Source organism: Pomacea canaliculata, linkage group LG1 (assembly GCF_003073045.1).
Source record: "Pomacea canaliculata isolate SZHN2017 linkage group LG1, ASM307304v1, whole genome shotgun sequence".
NCBI lineage: Eukaryota > Metazoa > Mollusca > Gastropoda > Architaenioglossa > Ampullariidae > Pomacea > Pomacea canaliculata.
In genome coordinates this window covers 44,488,215-44,502,406 of record NC_037590.1, presented here as the reverse complement: position 1 = coordinate 44,502,406, position 14,192 = coordinate 44,488,215, and the positions used below count along the sequence as shown (strand labels likewise).

General features: G+C 42.3%; 1 protein-coding gene and 2 non-coding genes across 3 annotated transcripts; all 3 read right to left on the bottom strand.

Annotated features, from left to right (window-relative positions):
* Positions 1 to 1,720: 1,720 nt before the first annotated feature.
* Positions 1,721 to 9,642, bottom strand: LOC112575022 (solute carrier family 15 member 4-like). Its single transcript, XM_025256508.1, has 11 exons — positions 9,253 to 9,642; positions 8,731 to 9,059; positions 8,174 to 8,272; positions 7,906 to 7,991; positions 7,516 to 7,655; positions 6,774 to 6,943; positions 6,069 to 6,283; positions 5,343 to 5,529; positions 4,326 to 4,529; positions 4,035 to 4,169; positions 1,721 to 2,318 (listed from the first exon to the last, which is right to left on the bottom strand). Exons 2-11 carry the CDS (start codon positions 8,840 to 8,842, stop codon positions 2,116 to 2,118), a joined length of 1,551 nt encoding a protein of 516 aa, XP_025112293.1. The 5' UTR covers positions 8,843 to 9,059; positions 9,253 to 9,642; the 3' UTR covers positions 1,721 to 2,115.
* Positions 9,643 to 11,481: 1,839 nt separating this feature from the next.
* Positions 11,482 to 11,600, bottom strand: LOC112553819. Its single transcript, XR_003097117.1, has one exon. It is a non-coding gene; the product is annotated as a U5 spliceosomal RNA (small nuclear RNA).
* Positions 11,601 to 13,091: 1,491 nt separating this feature from the next.
* LOC112553824 lies at positions 13,092 to 13,210 on the bottom strand. The gene has a single exon (XR_003097118.1). It is a non-coding gene; the product is annotated as a U5 spliceosomal RNA (small nuclear RNA).
* Between the last annotated feature and the right edge of the window lie 982 nt (positions 13,211 to 14,192).

Sequence of the window (14,192 nt, the reverse complement as noted above, 5' to 3'; positions counted from 1 at the left end):
CTCTGAGGCCGAGACATTTTACACCCAAGCTTAAGTTTTTTTTCATTTAAGGAAAGAGATTTTTCTCGGATACTGAAGAGAAATCTGAGCCGAAGTAAGTCATTTAAGAATATCAGGAATGCGATATATATATATCATGTGTCCTGATTACAAAATATAAAGAAGTCTCGTCTAGTCGCCGGGGAGGAGGAATGGAGCAGGTGTACAGCCAGCACTCTACAACAGATGGTCTCAGGACTTGTCAGATTGACTTCATTCATATTTATTGTTGGGTTGCTGTGGATCCTCTTACCATAGTCGCCCAGTAAATAAAATTGTGGATTTTTATATTGTCACCGCTTGGCTGAGCGAGTGAAATGGTTATTGCGGATTAGGCTGTCTCCCTTCTCTCTCATGTACTTGTTCTCTCATCTATCCTCACTCTTTCTCTTTCATCCATGTAAGAGGACGCGCGGCTATTACTTTACTGCCTACATTCAGGTGCTCAAACACGAAACAATGACATGATCCCAGATGGTTCACATCTGTGGACATCATGATGAGCGGCAGTTTTAGTCGAGGAAGTAACTTTAGCTCTGTTTAATACATCAGAGATGCGACAGCAACTGTGAAAAGTAGATGTTGTAGCACTCACAGGCACACATTATTTTGCAGACCCAGGAAGAAGTCTGTCATTGTTACACACGTACACCCGGAATAAACACTCACACAATCTGCGATAAAAGAACCAAACTGTTGCCTCTATGGTTACTTCTCACCTTCACACTCAAGGAGGCGATGACATCAAGTTGGACATCGCATCTTGACCCTACCGACACAGGCGCAGGCTGAGTTTTTCGTAGAAACATTAATTTTGTGTTTAGTAAATCATGATAATAAGACAAATGTTTAGGGACGTGAGCTGTTAAGGCTCGAATTTTGTTTTATTTTTTTTTTTGTGGGGGAGACAAAATAATCGTCTGTGAATATATCTGAGGAAAGGGAGTGAAATTGTATTCTTGTGCCCAGTCGAGGCCTGCTATTATTTTAGCGAAAATTATAAGGTCAAGAACGACGAGTCGAACAACCTCTAGCTATTGAAATAAGAAATTATCATATTCTGTACTAATCAAATCTCCAATGTATGATAATAGACATTCTCTCTTTCATCGGTGTTCTCTGAACCTTGTCATGGAAAAGAACTGACTCTTTAAATCTTTTATCACTTTTCGCTTGTGTTTCGTTAAACGCTTAATCTCCTCATCAAAGTTTTGTATTTAATTTAATTTTATTTTATTTACTCATACAATGATTTGTATACTTTGCCTTGGCGGTACCTGGTACGGTACGGAACTCATCAGTTAATTACGAATGAATGATGGTTCAAGACACAAACACAAAGCCTTCCCTTCCTCCTCCATCCCTCTTTTCGGCTTCTACATATTTACTTTACACATAATTTTCATAATTTTAGAATACTGGATTATTTTAATTGTGTGTCACAGCATTTCCGTGTAGTATCTACTTCACCGACTGAACAAGCGCTAACAAATAAAATAAAAGACCAAGCCAAAAAACAAGTCTGTGAAATAAATATAAAAAATGAACTTGGAAATTTTCAGGCGATCACACACAGAGAAATATGCGGGAAGATAAATATATTATTTTTTATATTAGTTACAATATAAAAAAATAATAGTGAACTAGACGTATATCTAAACAACAATTTGAAGGACGACAATGCTTTACGACAATATTTTATTTACAAACAAGACAACAATGATCATGAAATTATTCAGGACCAACGCTGCCCTCACAACTTATGTTAAGTACAAGTGTGGCGGACACTGGACTAAAACACTATCAGGTTAGTCAGACCAGAAACCAGTCATGTGAGCCACTTCCGGTGGATTTCATCTTAATGCTTCACTCAATGTTTACACTTCATCTAAAGTCTGATACAAAAGTGTGTACATACAAAGATGTTTATGTTGATGTCTGTCCCCTGCCGTTCAGTTAGAATGAGACTACAATGTGTCAACGTGTAGTTATGGCGATGGCGATCTGGTGAAGACCGCTTACTCTGTACTTCAAAGACGTCATTTCCTGTCCTTCGGTGACGTTATTTCCTTTAGGTCAGAGGTGAGTAAGGTCTTCTTTCCATTCTATTGTTCCTTCCCCTGCCTTCACCTCGCCCCCACCCTCGGGGCTGGGCTTGCGATAACGGTAAAAGCGGGCGATGACGAGAAAGACGAGGAAGTCTAGCAGCATGAGACCCGCCAGCAGAAAGAAGAAATACTCCACGTGGGCGTTGTTGATCTCGTCATCGAACCAGGGATCTGCAACGACATTTCACAACCAACAGTCGACTTCCAGGTATCATTCAGAAAGACAGGTGTACATGTGGATGGGTGGGAGTAGCGGAAATACTAATCACGGACTGCAGAGGCAGATAAGACAAAATGTGGAAGTTGTGTTTTAAGTTGTGATCATCTCCCTCTCACTCTCGCTTTCTCTCTCTCTCTGTCACAGAGAGAGACTGCAGTGTGTCACAGGGAGAGACAGAGAGAGGACGTTTACAGGGAAACGCAGATGGTCGCAGATGTAGCCGCCCTGGAGTGGGCCTCGCGATGTAATTGTATCGATGACAACGAGGTTTCTTGTCCACGTCTGTGTCTCGTCCTCCAGAGGCCATCACAGAACACTCCGCGCTGACAGCCTTTCCACGCCGACCTTGCAAGAAGACAGACGTAAAGTAGTGCGGGGAAAATAAATAAAATCAGTGGCGACACCCTGCAGCGAGTTGCTGTTCCTGATTTCGTGTGTGGTCCAGACGCTAATTTCATTGCAAGAAACTGGTGATCGCTGAAATATGATGCCCTTCAGGTTTCAATCTGCTTCTAAACAATGGTGTTTGTCTTAATGCGCCGCACTCTTAGCTCAGTCACCTAGTTTTTGTGTAAACTAACTGTTAGCACTATTTTTTTATGTCTGAAGACTTTCAGCAAATTTTTGTATAGGACATTGGTGCTGGATTATACTTTTAACTTTGTAGCTGTTACAACATCACCTATTTCCCAAACGGTCTTTCGATCCATGCACTGACCCAATAGACAACAACCGGACTGAGATCTTAACATGGGAAAAATATAATTAGGGAAAGGAGGTTGATCACAAACATCTTGGCGCACGGACACACTTTGCTTCAGTGGCATGGCGCCCTAGTGATACAATATTTGCATGTTGTCGTTCTTTGAAGCACTTAATATAATCATGCACGTAAATCCGAAAGTAACAAAGTTTTTCACGAGTCATAGAAACCGTGGTTGGGATACTTGCAGGCTCCAGTAGTCATGACGACGGGACTAAAGACGGCCTGGACTGTGACTGAGGTATGGACACAAACTTCTCGCACTGAGCTACATATGAGTAGCTGAGCTGACCACTTGGCATTTGTGCAAATATTGTACATATTCCCCAACTCCCACCCCTCCGACTTGACAGAACCTTCACCAAAACAACCTGAGGATCCCGGATCTGATTTTGTGATGTCCGCTCCCCTCTCCCCACATCCTCCAGCTGTCTGACATGGCGACAGTTTTCTTTGTTGAGAGAAGTTCATGTCTGTAACTTAAGCTTGCAAATATTTTTGGGATAATGAAAGAATGAGATGCGTTTATTATTGGGTAGATACAAATGCCTAAAGGCCTTAAAAGTTTGTTATTCACAATCACAGGAACATGATGCTTGCCGGAAGTGTCACACAGGATGTTGTTATTCAGTCTGACGTTAGTCCTTTCACCTGGTTCGTCGTTTTTTTTGTTTGTTTTTGTTCTGTTTTTTTCTTTGGGGGGGTTTTTTGTTTGTTTTTTTTGTTTTTGTTTGTTTTGGTTTGGTTTTTTTGCCGTCTCCGGTCATGCTATTGTCACTCGAAGTTTGCCGTCACGCACACCTTAGTGTCACTAAAACTGTGATGTCACTCACACTCTAACGTCACTTCCCGTGACGTAACTCACACTCTCCTGTCTCTCACTCTATGTAAGCCAGTGACTTACAGTCCTTGGAAGCGGCTTTCACGGCGTTGAGGATGCCGTCGGACACGAAGCTGCCCAGGCCTGACGCCACGTAGAAGAGTCCCGTGACCACTCCCTGCATGGACTTGGGCGCCTGAGTGAAGGCGAACTCCAGACCTGCGGTAGTTCGTGACATGCATTATGACAAACACACGAGTACACACACACATATGCGCACTCACATATACACACAAGTACACGCGCGCACACACACACACTTGCTGGCAATGACAGTAGTGCTGTGAGGTTGCAGATGCCGCAGCGTTCACGTACCACAGATGCTGGCGAAGACCTCACTGGCGCCCACCAGCGCGTACTCCGACACCTGTGCGAACACCGAGAGGTCAGAGGCGTTGAACTTCTCGCCACCCAGCTCCTGCATGTGCACGCCGTGCGCCTCGTGCATCCGGTCCTTGCGCGCGATCTCCACCACGCCGGCCACCACCACGGACAGGGCGGCCAGCAGGAAGCCGATGCCTGCAAAGACAGACAGACAGACAAACAGACAGACAGACTAGCTCACTGGTCTCGTAAGATAAGAATTTTCTTTTCCTGTCACTGGGTTGAGCTCGGTACAAAATACTTTGTCTATAATTGGAGGAATAAACAACATCAGTTTGAAATACAATCCAACAAACCTGAGTCTTGCCTTTTCAGCACGTTCGCCGCGACGCCTTTCCCGCTGTGTGTGTGTGTGAAAGAGAGAAAGAAGGGGGGAGAGAGAGACAGGAGACATTCGGTGGATGCAAACCCTATTCCCTCTCAGGAATTTTCTTCCTCTTTCTCTTCAAACTATAAAGTTTACTTTCAGCACCGCTCGTACCTTGCTACAGAGAGTTCTGCTCCGATCACTCCTCGGTTCTTCATGAATACATTTAGTTCTGGTGTAGTCTTCCATGTCTATTATTATTATTAATCAACCACATACACAAATGGTGTATGCATGTTCACTCATTAGATAGACGATGTAAGTTTCTGTTCTAAAGTTTAGCATCAGCCAGTATTTTACAGATTTTTTTTTTACAGAGATCACCCTGGATTCATATAGGAGGTCACACACTAACTAAACAGCAGTGCCTCACCTGAGTGTCAGTGTATACCATACAATACAATTCACATCACCTGACCTCCACATCTAGCATTCAGTCACTTAGCAACTCATCCCCTTTTTTTTAATTTTAAATTTTTATTTTGCGATAGAAAGAAAGATAATAAAAATACTCTTTCGCACAAATGGCAGGTGCAGACAGACGAAATTAAATAAGATAAAGCAAAGGACGAATGACTTACCCATCCGCTGCAGGTGAGTCAGGGGGCGGCCGATGCGCTGCAAGAAAGGATAGAGGCCACGGTCGACGATCGGGATGAGAATGATGATGATGATGGTGTTGAAGGCATTGAGACCGGAAGCAGGGATGTTTATCCCCCCTACTCGAACATCCATGCGTTCCCCTTGGAAGAAGAAGGTGGTTGTCATCTGCAAGCACCCAGAAGCGTTAGAAACTCAAACCGAGGGCTAGTTGATGTGTCCGTGTATGTGTATATGCGTATGTGTGTGTGCATGCGTGAGTTTTCGAATGGCAGGGTATGAGGGTGTGTGGGATGGAATGACTCGTGGTTAAATAAATGCAAGAAAATGTAATGAGGCAATTATTTTTGACAGGCTGCTCTTTACAAAAGTAGTAGTAGTAGTTGTTATTATTTCATAAGCGGAGGCCTTTTTAGTTCATACTTCCTTCTCTCGTTCCAACATAGTTTGATTGCTGCATCCTTTCTGGTCAATACTCCACACCCTCCACCAATCACTCCGTGAACCGATTGATCCATTTATCAATAAATTTAACACTCACACTCTAAAGCCATATCGTTCAACTTCTCCAGCATCCCCTACCACTCGAACATCAAACTCAATTCCCTCCTTCTCCCTATCCCCACCCAAAGATGTGCCTCAGGTAGGTTGGTGTTTGAGGGAGTCAGACACTTGGCCAGGTGACTAGAGAAGAAAGCAATGCTCACCTGAGCGTAGATGGCCCAGTACATGATGACCGTGATGAAGACGGGGATGACGGCCAGGACGCTCTTGACGCTGTCCACCACGTCGGAGTCGAAGGAGCCGCCATACTGTTTCTTGGCTTTGTCGAACACCCGCCGCTTGTGGCCAGGAGGCAGCACTGGACGTCTTCTGACACAGACTTGACAACACACTAACACACTCGTCGCCAGGATGCTTCCTGCAACACAACCACGGCTGTTACGTCCTTACGCTACGTGCTACGTGCTACGTGCTACGTGCTACGTCCTACACAAGTCAGGGCCAAGACGTGGACACTAGTCTCAGTTTATGAAGACCTTGTCCTGCATTGCATGTGAAGACAAGTCCTTTGACTCTTACGTCGCGCGTCGGGTCCGTAGCATTTGTTACGTCTTATCTACGTTTCTAGCACTTTCTGTATGTTAGTCACAAGGTTCGGAGCTCTCCTAAACTAGTCCTACTTTTGTTTTGATTTTGATTTTGCTTGTTTGTGGGGTTCATTTTTGGTTTAGGTATATGCGCTGCTTTTATTTAAAAGTTCTTTATGCAAGCACCATGTTTCGGCTTCCTGAAAGGAGCATCAGCGCCATCTAGAGAAGATTGGGCTACTTTATTCTCTGATGTGTCTCACACAATGCGACCCGTGAACCACTTGCCTTGTGGATGTACAGTGACTGGATAACACTTACCACCTGGAGGTTTGTGGATGTACAGTGTCTGGGCGGCGATGAAGATGATAATAGCAATGACCATGCTGATGAGCGGCACGAAGAAGCCCCAGGCAAAGCTGACCTCCTGCTGGATGTAGGCTACTCCGGTGTAAGCGATCAGTGACCCCACATTGATGAACCAGTAGAACCTGGGAAATCACAAACATTCTGATGGTATGTTGTTATAGTGAACCTTGCGATACACCCAGATGGTATGTTGTTATGGAGAATTTGGGAAGCAGCCATAGAGTACATTGGTTTAGGTGAACCTTGGGACAGAGACACACAACATGTTGCCATGGTGAATCTCTGGATGCTGACATGCTAAACGTTGTCATTGTGTACTAACAGACTGAATGTTATTATGGTGGACCTTGGGAACAATATCGACTACGTTACATTAGATGTACAGAATCTTGAGAATCATAAAAACTTGAACAGATGTTTAGGAGGATCGGGATTTTTGAGTCAGCTGCGACAGACCGGCAGAATTGCCAATCCTTGACAGAGTATATACTAGCAAAAGAAACTAAGAAGACTGAGGGAGTGCCAGACGTAAAGGATACGTCTCTGTGTTGCAAATATAGCATCGCCTACGACAGTTGATTAGCTGCTTTATTTTCATTTTAACTGGTTTTTATTTGACTGCCTCCGTCTTGGCAATCACTGTTTCTCGAAAGAACGAGGAATGACATACTTTAACACAAAATATTTTTCTCACCAGTTGAAGAATGCCTGAACAGCCCCCTCGCCGTTGTCCACCAGCTGTTGAGCCCCAAAGGGTCCGACATTAGCCTTGATACCTCCTGTACCCAGGGCGATGAAGGTAAGGCCGCTGAGGAATAAAGCTCGTCTTGTGTCCTGCGACAGTACATCTACAATGTTATATATGCAACAGACCATCTACGGTGTTATATATTGCAATAGAACATCCACTGTGGTGAATTTCAATATAGAAAAACATCTACAGCATTATGTTTTGAGACACATTGTCAAATTTGTAATCCTCTTCTAATAATTTCCATTGAAACTCGGCGTTAGGTAACAGCATGGAACAGCTTACTAACGGATAAATCTCACGATGCTCATGTCATTCAAAGATATAACTCACGACACTCAAGTCATAGTAAGAGCCGTCCTCCTGCTGGCCGAACAGCGTCTGGTAGTCAATGGCAGAGGCCGGCAACAGCACCAGACCTGCAAGCACATTTTCCAACTACTTATCCAGCCAATCCCATCATGATCTTCAATCATTTATATATATAAAATATTCCTCCTCCTCCTACCCGGAGTGCATCAATTACCGGAGTAAATATCAATTACCCGACGTGTCGATTATCTCGAATGTATATCAGTTACCACGAGTGTATATCAATTACCCAGGGTATACAGGAAGCCGGCGCCCACGATGGTTCTAAACTTTCCCGCCCAGGCGTCCGACACGAAGCCACCCAGGAGAGGCAACAGATAGACCACACCTGCAAAACAGCCGTGACATCATCATCCCTTGGCACTGGGAAACTGTCGATGTAATTATAAACAACTTGCACAGTGTTTGTGTATTCCTTGCTTTAGTTACTGAAACATGATAAACCTGTGTAACGTACTTCAGCAAGTTTGCAACTTGTCATACATGTCAGGTCATGACATTGTTGATATATGCTGTTTGTTCTTTTGCATTTCTCTGCACATCTCGTTGTCTTACTGACTGTGTGTTCAAGCAATATTATAGACTTCAACAGGTAACCTACTGTTTACCTAAAACACTTCTTTCTTCCTCAAAATACCAATGCATACCTGAGAACACCTGCCTTAAAATACTCCTGAAAGGTATCCTGCCTACCTGAAAATACTTCTGCATGCTTGGCTGAGAACATTCCTGCATGCCATGTTCACCTGAGACTACTTCTGCCTGGGTAGACATACTACTGCCTACCTGTGAAGATGTTGGCGACGTGCGCCGCGTCAGTGGAGGAGTACTTGAGGACGCTGGTGCCGAACAACACGGTGTTGGCGCCGACACTGTAGAAGGTCAGCCTCTCGCACATCTCCGTCAGCAGATGCAGACGACGACCACCAGCTTCTTAGATGTGACTTTCTGTTTCTTCGGCTTTGTGTTGGCCTCCATTCTGGCCTTGACCTCCGAGTCGTCCATGAATACTTCATCATACGTGTCCTCGTCCTTCTCCATGCCGTAGTTCTCCATGGCAACGGGTCCTGGGCAAGGCTTCCAATGCTTGGATACAGAGCTGCTGGTGTCGTCACCTCAAAAATGAATTCTGGGCTTTGAATATTGGAGACATGCTTATAAATAAAGAACTGCATGTATATATAGTTCAGTTTTTCTTGCACACACAACACTATGAGAAAGATAAATGACAAAATGATCACCAAAGAAGAAAAATACAGATACTGCATGTCTGGCGAGAGTTAATGATAAGAGAAGTACAAGATTTACCTTCACTCAAGCTTGAGTAGAAATCCTGCTTTACCTCTCAGGATACTAAAGTGCATTATTATTGTTGTGTACATGTGTCTTCTTCCAATGAGTGGGGCAGGGGTCACATAGATAGAAGAAAATATTCCTTGGCAACACGTGGGAGCTCGGCTGCAATATGTGTTCACTAACCACCCGACAAGGTCAGCACAGACCAGTACAACTGGAGACGTTCACACACCGAAGATCTTGTTTATCGCTGATAGGTATTTGCACACCTGCTCAACTGTATGTGTAACACGCAGCCAGCACGTTGGTTGATTGGTCAGGTTGGGACTACGTCTATCTACGTCCTGGGGAGTACAGAGTCCACGCTACTTGGGTTTGTGACCCCGGTATCCGGGTAACCCAGGCCGCCCAAACATTCTGAAGGTCATGAGATGGGGGAGGAGTGTGTGTGTTTGGAGAGAGGAGAGGTGGCAAGGCGATTAAATGTGAACACTGAATAAAAAAAGAAAACCTTCGTGAACTTCGCACCATTGGACAAAAACATAATTTGAGTAAAAGATTGACGTTGAGCATCGAATACACTGGCGCCATCGACGCTTTCTGAGATCCTAATCCAACCAAGAACGAAAGGTCAGCGCCGTGTTCCAGATAACTCTGTCTACAGGTCAAAGGTTGTGAGTGTGATTGGAGGGGAAGGCGTGGGGAGTGAGGGGGAAGAAAGATTTCTGTCGAGCACAAAACTGTTGACTCACTACATTGCAAACGTTTCTCACGTTGGGGAAGAAGTCGTCTCGTGTCAGGGTGTAAAAGCCCTCACGGATGTACAAAGGTGGCAGGCTTGGTTGTAAAAACACGATCACCGAAGGACAAGAAAGTTTTTTAATTTTTATTTGGCATCATACTGGAAAGGGGTTACAACTCTTCCACGTTGGGGAAAATCGTTCATGTGCTGCACTTGATATAATTTATCAAAACAAAACAAAAGATCATCAGATACTGGTAAAGAGACAGATAAAAGCAAGTTAGCTTTCTCGGCAGATATACAACCCAGATACATACACTTGGTAACTCGATGACGTCCGCATACAATTCAAGCCTGACAATGATGGCATGTGCATTTAGTCCAGGCATCCCACCTCATACTCCTGAGAAACGTTCAGATTAAAGAGGTTTGACTCATCTACAATTAAAAAGGTTTGCAATCCAAAGCCTTTGCGCGCCATCAAGATATGAGCGTTGACATGAACAGTGTTCCACTAACACACATCGCTTTTATCTTCCACAAGTTGCTGGCCACATTAACCGTGTCAACTATGAGGTTTTTTAAAAAAATATCGATAATGTATCTGGTCAAGTTCTTAGTGATAATCGTATCGTACTCAGTTGACTTATGAACTCTCAGATACATATAAACGTCCTTTTTAATAGATCATTCACAATATAATTTAAAAGAAGAATTACAAAAGAATATTAATCGCGATTTTTTTTTAAGTGCGTAGGGTTATTCATGTTGTCCAGTGATGTGCACATGGTGCAGATCATTGGTATGAATGTTACCATTAGGTTGCATTATATACAGATACACTGACATAATGTTGGAGGGATATGGGGCCTTTGATGTAAAAGTACAGTCGATGACATGATGTGAATCTATTGCTGGAGATAAAAACGACGAGAAAAGGACCTCTGGACGCCGCTTTGTAACCACGGAGACAAAGACTGCCCTTGACTTACCCAAGTCGCCGACTTACCATTGCTTCATGAATACAACCCCTGAATAATTATTCACAATCTTTGACGGAAAATAACTGCAAAAGTTTGAGTGCGGAGATTTAAACCTTTTTTATTGCCCTTCATTTCATTCAATGGAGAACAAGAGTAGCGAAAGCTCTATAAATTAACATAATTTTTCTCTTTTTTTCATTAATAGAAAGTGTGTGAACATTTACGGAGAGTCTTGAAACTACTTCAAAGAAAGATGACGATACTAATAATAAAATTGGTAGGACACGTTTCTGGTGTGGAGGAGAGCTCAACATGCTGCACACAAAACACAAACGAGTCGTAAGCCATCTGTAACAGTCAAGAAACAGTAGTCAGCAAGCAGGTGACACACCTGCACGCAAACCTCCCCTGTCACGTGAACAAATCGAGAGGAAAACGCTGGACAACATTCATGTCTTGTGTAGATAAATACAATATACTCTTTCTAGTGACACCTTACTTTCCATTGAGTTTATCACCCTTCTCATGAAGGGCACAAGAAATTAGTCATTAGACTCATTAAGTTGTTCCTCTCCACGGAAATCTTTAGTAAAAGGCGAAAGATTTTCTCGTGAGTTGAAGAGAAACCAGAGTATCGTTCAGTGGTCCAGCGTTCACCTCACAAACTAATTCTCATATCTAAAGGGGATGTTACTATATATAGCTTTCTTTCCTAATCTTACATTTAGACAGCCTTTATTTTAAAGTCGATGATGCTTACTACAAAACGCAATATTATCATGTATTTTGTATTGCAATAAAGTACCATTAACTATAAATCTTTGCTAAATATACAATTTTCTATTTTAAGGGACATAACTCGCACAATTTTTGAGATACTAAATCTAACCCTAACCCAGGCCTCTGGCAAGACATGTCAGTCGACCGCTAAAACCAAACCACAATTTGGTTTCAAAAATAATACCTGTGATGTACCATCCGGTTAAGGCATCGTTTGAGTACAGATCACAACTACCATCAAGACATCAGTCAGAAAAAAGACGAAAAGAACGATAGCCCGCATATTGTTTACTCATATTATGTTTAAGGATGTATCCCTTTCTCTTTTCTTTTTCCCTTTACGCATGTCCCCATTCATTTTTTTTTTTTTTTTTTTTTTTTTAGACAGGGTTTCTCTTGATTCTCAGAAAAAAATTAAAAAAAGAACAAGTTAAATTGTTGTTTTTGTGAGGGGGCACAATGTATCCTCATCTCCACCACAGCGAACTCAGCGTGATCCATGTGTCTTTTTACGTGGCTTCTGACAGCTCTGTGGACATAAACATGTACAATCATGCAATCATAGGCATTCAGGAATTCAGCTCGTGATTCATCTGGATTTGAGCAAGAGGCAGCAAAAAACTTGACATTTTTTTTTTCTCTCACTCTTTTCTCCCAAATCAAGGGAAACAAACACTCATAACTGTGTGCAGAGGTGTTGGGACGACTTATTTCCCTTTAACTATTAATGTGTTATTCATAAAACAGAGCTTTGTGACGCTCACAAAGAAAGTTAATTCTGCGGAAGAAATTAAAAACTATATGCATAATGAGAAAATTGCTCAAAATTGTTTCGTTAATATTACTATGAAAATTTTAATTCGAAATTGGTTGTTACTCTGGGTTTTTTTCAACAACATGAGAAAATCGTTCGCATTTTGCTAAAGATTGCCGCGGAGAGGAACAAGTCAGCGAGTCTGTAGACTAATTTCTCCTGCCTTTCTATCGAAGAGTAATTACACAAATGACATATTAGTATTAAGAGGATTTTCGTCTAATCCAGATTGTCTACCCGGAAGCTAGTGAATGTGGCACTGAAACTACATAAAAGGAAGATGACGATAATAATAATAGAATTGGTAGAACATGTTTCAGCTGTACACAAAACACAAACGAGTCGACAGCCATCTGTTACTGTCGACAGGCATAGTCGTCAGCAAGAACTTGACCCCCCCACACACACACACCTTCCCCGTCATGTGAACAAAACGAATAGATACACTCGTGTGAAAACGCTATGTGCTTTTGAACTACATGTATACTATAAACAAATTTAACTAACACCATATATTTCCATTGAGTTTATCACCCTTCTCATGAAGGGCACAAGAAATTAGTCGTTAGACTCATTAAGTTGTTCCTCTCCACGGAAATCTTTAGTAAAAGGCGAAAGATTTTCTCGTGAGTTGAAGAGAAACCAGAGTAATGAAGCAAGGTCCGTCGTTCAGCCCTCACAAGCTAATTCTCCATATCTAAGGGGGCTGTTACTATATATATCTTTCTTTTCTAATCTTACATTTAGACAGTCTTTATTTTATTGTTATATAATGCTCACTACAAAACGCAATATTATCATGCATTTTGTGTTGTGATAGAGCAGCAATGACTATAAATCTTTGCTAAATATACAATTTTCTATTTTAAGGGACATAACTCACACAATTTTGTCTTTTGATATGTATACAGGCCCCTGGGAAAACATGTCCGCCGACCACTAAAAGAAACAAAAATTTGGTTTCAAAAATAATACCTGTGATGTACCATCCGGTTAAGATATCATATGAGTACAGACCACAAGTTGAAAAAGCACAGTGAAAAAGCACATCGACCAACAAAGTGAAGGTCGTTTCTTGCCTCCTGTCTCATCATTGACCGCACCGACCAGCCCAACAAAAGCTCTCAGCTCGTTCAATAGACGAAGCGACAGAACATTTAGAGAACGGTATAGAAGTCACATTCCACTTAATATGTGTAAATGTGAATACATCGAATCGGGTAAATTAAAGGTAATCAGAAATGGTATTTAATCAAAAACTGTTCTTGTCTTACATTTGGAGGGGTAAATGTGACGTATGAATCTCTGTCGTGTACTGTATCTGTTGTTTGAAAGTCTATGAACTAAGCATTTTGTTTCTTGTTCATAAAAGTAATCCGTTCAACTCAGTCTTTTGCTGGCCCAGCGGTGTTGTCAACAGCTACCGCTTATGTTTCCAAGGCAACTTTAACTTTCAGAAATTTATTCCAGTAAAGGTAAATTAAAGGTAGTCTCCCTTTTTTTAAAGTCGTTTGGGGAGTGAGGTGTTAAGAGATCCCCCTCAATGTCAGCTTTTTATTTATTTGTTTATTTAAGGCTGATGCCCACCTCCTCTTCCTCTCATTGCTTTACCTTCCCCAGCCTTTTGTATAAT